This window comes from Solanum tuberosum, unplaced genomic scaffold, assembly GCF_000226075.1.
Source record: "Solanum tuberosum cultivar DM 1-3 516 R44 unplaced genomic scaffold, SolTub_3.0 scf00013, whole genome shotgun sequence".
NCBI lineage: Eukaryota > Viridiplantae > Streptophyta > Magnoliopsida > Solanales > Solanaceae > Solanum > Solanum tuberosum.
In genome coordinates this window covers 3,394,851-3,398,144 of record NW_006238940.1, presented here as the reverse complement: position 1 = coordinate 3,398,144, position 3,294 = coordinate 3,394,851, and the positions used below count along the sequence as shown (strand labels likewise).

Genomic DNA, 3,294 nt, shown 5'->3' with positions numbered 1-3,294 from the left:
ACAATGTCATTCAGCCAACACCGCCAAATTTTTGGCACACTAACATATTCAGACAACCATATCTGCAACAAGACTCAAACAATAGCAAGTAAAGGGAATTTCTACTCCAGCATTCGAAATACCCAATAAAATTTAGAAACCAAACAATCTGTACCAAGTGACCAAACCCAATACGATTTCCAAACATGTACATCCAACCTCCTAATCACCTTATGCCCAAAGGCAAGCAACAATAGGTTAGGTTTACTGAAGACTTCGAACTATCCATTATAAAACACATATAGTACTTTACCTTCACCACAAATCGCAACCATGACCACCCATTAATACAAGCATACCAAAACAGCACCACCCTTCCTCAATGACTAATAATCGTGAGAAAGTAGAGTACAGAACATGCCCGAGATGTTGAAGGAGATGGAAAATGAGAGAAGAGGAGGCGGAATCGGCTTCGCGTTATGGATTGAACCTCAAAAAATTGCAAGGGGAGAAGGGATGGAGAAAAATTACTAAGATAGAAGGGAATTTGGGAGAAAAGTGGAGTTTGAGGACGGGAATTTGGGGAATAAAAAAAAACGTAGGTCGTGTATTTTGAAGACAGACGGGTAAAACCCATTTTTTTAATGAAGAAACAAAAATACTCACCTGGTAGTGCGATGTGGGGCCATCACAAAGCACTCTGCCTCATTCTGTAAAATTAAAGGTGAAGCAAATTTTTTACCTTGATCCGCGACGCGCGTTGGTTATGGACCTTCCTTGTTTTTGATGAAAATTTAATTCCCATCGAACCCAAAAATCCAAGGACCCTTCGCGACGCGTGCACATTACGGAGGGTTCTGCCTCGCCAAAAATGAATTAATTTCTAGCGAGGCAAAAATTGAAACTCTCTCTGTGACGCACTATGTGTGCCAATTCTTGTTTCCTACACATTTTGAACACACCACCCATTAGTGTAAACACGATGGGTTGCCTCCCATCCAGTGCCTTAGTTTTGGTCGTGGCACGACTCATATTTTTGTGCTTTTCCTTTGTATACATATATTTATGAATTGAAATAACAAAACAAAAGAATAAAAATCCTTACTATTACAAGGGGTCACGGGTTGCCTCCCGTGCAGCGCCTGATTTAACGTCACGGCACGACCCAACTCATGACTCAATCATCATTCAATATGAGCGGTTCTTGCTCATGATCAACATCAGTCCCAAACTAGTGCTTCACTCGTTGCTCATTCACAAGAACAGTGAAGTTCTTATCCTTGTTTTTTAGCTCCACAACTCCATGTTGGGTCATTTGCACAACTTCAAACCATCCACTCCACTTAGATCGAAGTTTTCCGGGGAACAACTTCAATCTTGAATTAAACAGCAACACCAATTTCCTAGGCTCAAAGGTGCGTGACACAATATGCTTGTCATGCCACCTCTTGGTCTTCTCTTCGTATAACTTGGCATTTTCATACGCGTGGAGCCTGAATTCTTCTAACTCATGCAACTGTGTTATTCTTTTCTTTCCTGCTAACTCATAATCCAGATTCAACTTCTTGATAGCCCAATACGCTTTATGCTCCAATTCCGCTGGAAGGTGACATGCTTTTCTAAACACTATTTGATAAGGAGAAGTCCATATCGGTGTCTTGTATGCAGTTCGGTAAGCCCACAAATCATCATCTAACTTTTCAGCCCAATCCTTCCTTCAAGCATTCACAGTCTTTTGCAGAATTTGCTTTACTTCCCTGTTGGACACTTTCACCTGCCCATTAGTCTGGGGACGATACGTTGTGGCTACCTTATGTCTCACTCCATACTTGGCCAGCAGATTTCGCATTGAACTGTTGATGAAATGCGTCCCTCCATCACTTATCATAGCTCTTGGAGTCCCAAAACTTGTGAATATATGCTTCTTGATGAACTTTACTACCACCTTCGCATCATTAGAAGGTAGAGCAACTGCTTCCACCCACTTGGACACATAGTCCACTATCACTAGGATGTACTGATTTCCATTGGCAGATGGGAATGGTCCCATGAAGTCTATCCCGCATACATCAAAGATATAAACTTCCATAATGTTGCTCAGTGGCATCTCATGCCTTCTAGAAATAGTGCCCACCCGCTGACACTGATCACAGTCCTTCACAAAAAATGCAGCATCCTTAAATGAAGTAGGCCAAAAAAGCCAGATTGTAGTACATTTTGAGTCGTGCGCTCGCCTCCGTGATGTCCACCATAAGGTTAAGAGTGACAACTCTCAAACACTTGCAATGCCTCCTTTTCAGATATACACATTTACACCATTTGATCAGGTCCCTGCTTGAATAAGAAAGGCTCATCCCATATATAAAATTGTGACTCATACTTCAACTTTTGCTTTTGGTGTGTTGAGGTTGTTGGTGGAAATAAACCACTCACCAGAAAGTTCACAATATCAGTATATAGGGTACTTAAGCAAGGTCCAAGGCAAGCAATTGCTCATCGGGGAACTCTTCGCGAATCTGTCATTCATTCCTTACATGAAATGAGTCCTCCAATCTAGATAGATGATCAACTATCTAGTTTTTAGTCCCCTTCCTATCTTTAATCTCTAGATCAAACTCTTGCAAGATAAATATCCATCTAATTAGCCTCGGCTTTGCATCCTTCTTGTTGAACAAATACCTGATTGCAACATGGTCAGTGTAAACAACAACCTTAGTGACTACCAAGTACGACCTGAACTTATCAAAGGGAAATACTAATGCTAGCATCTCTTTCTCTATGACAGTATAGTTCGATTGAGCTGCATCAAGTGTCTTGCTAGCATAGTAGATGGAATGAAACCTCCTCTCCTTACGCTGCCCTAGCATTGCAAAAATTGTTGTATCACTAGCATCACACATGAGCTCGAATGGAAACTCCCAATTAGGAGAAATTAGAATAGAAACTTCTATCATCTTCTTCTTCAACAACTCAAATGCCTACAAACAACTTTCATCAAATACAAACTTCACCTTTTTTTCCAATAGGCTGCACATGGGTCTTGCAGTCTTAGAAAAGTCCTTGATGAATCTTCTGTAGAAGCCAGCATGTCCCAGAAAGCTTCTAACTCCCTTCACAGTGATGGGTGCTGGCAACTTCTCAATGACCTCCACCTTGGCTCTGTCAACTACCAGCCCATTTCTTGAGATTTTTTGCCCCTGTACAATCCCTTCTCGAACTAAGAAATGATATTTTTCCCAACTCAACACCAAATTTGTCTTTTCACATCTTGCAAGGACCCTGTCAAGATTAGTCAAACAAAGATCAAACTCACCA

The 3,294-nt window shown here is 41.2% G+C and overlaps 1 protein-coding gene across 1 annotated transcript; it reads right to left on the bottom strand.

The window, feature by feature from the left end:
• Nucleotides 1-1,210: 1,210 nt before the first annotated feature.
• On the bottom strand, nt 1,211-2,879 carry LOC107063051 (uncharacterized). The gene is made up of 4 exons (XM_015314455.1): nt 2,659-2,879; nt 2,214-2,310; nt 1,809-2,155; nt 1,211-1,694 (listed from the first exon to the last, which is right to left on the bottom strand). The coding sequence occupies exons 1-4, from the start codon at nt 2,877-2,879 to the stop codon at nt 1,211-1,213; spliced, it is 1,149 nt and encodes a 382-aa protein (XP_015169941.1).
• Nucleotides 2,880-3,294: the final 415 nt, after the last annotated feature.

Excerpts from the sequence above, each read along its gene's own strand:
- LOC107063051 (XM_015314455.1), bottom strand. The coding sequence starts at position 2,879 with ATGTGTGATGCTAGTGATACAACAATTTTTGCAATGCTAGGGCAGCGT. Across the intron at positions 2,156-2,213 it reads TTATGGTGGACATCACGGAG|GATGCTGCATTTTTTGTGAA; the intron begins GCGAGCGCACGA and ends ACTTCATTTAAG. Across the intron at positions 1,695-1,808 it reads ATGCGAAATCTGCTGGCCAA|GAAGGATTGGGCTGAAAAGT; the intron begins GTATGGAGTGAG and ends GAATGCTTGAAG.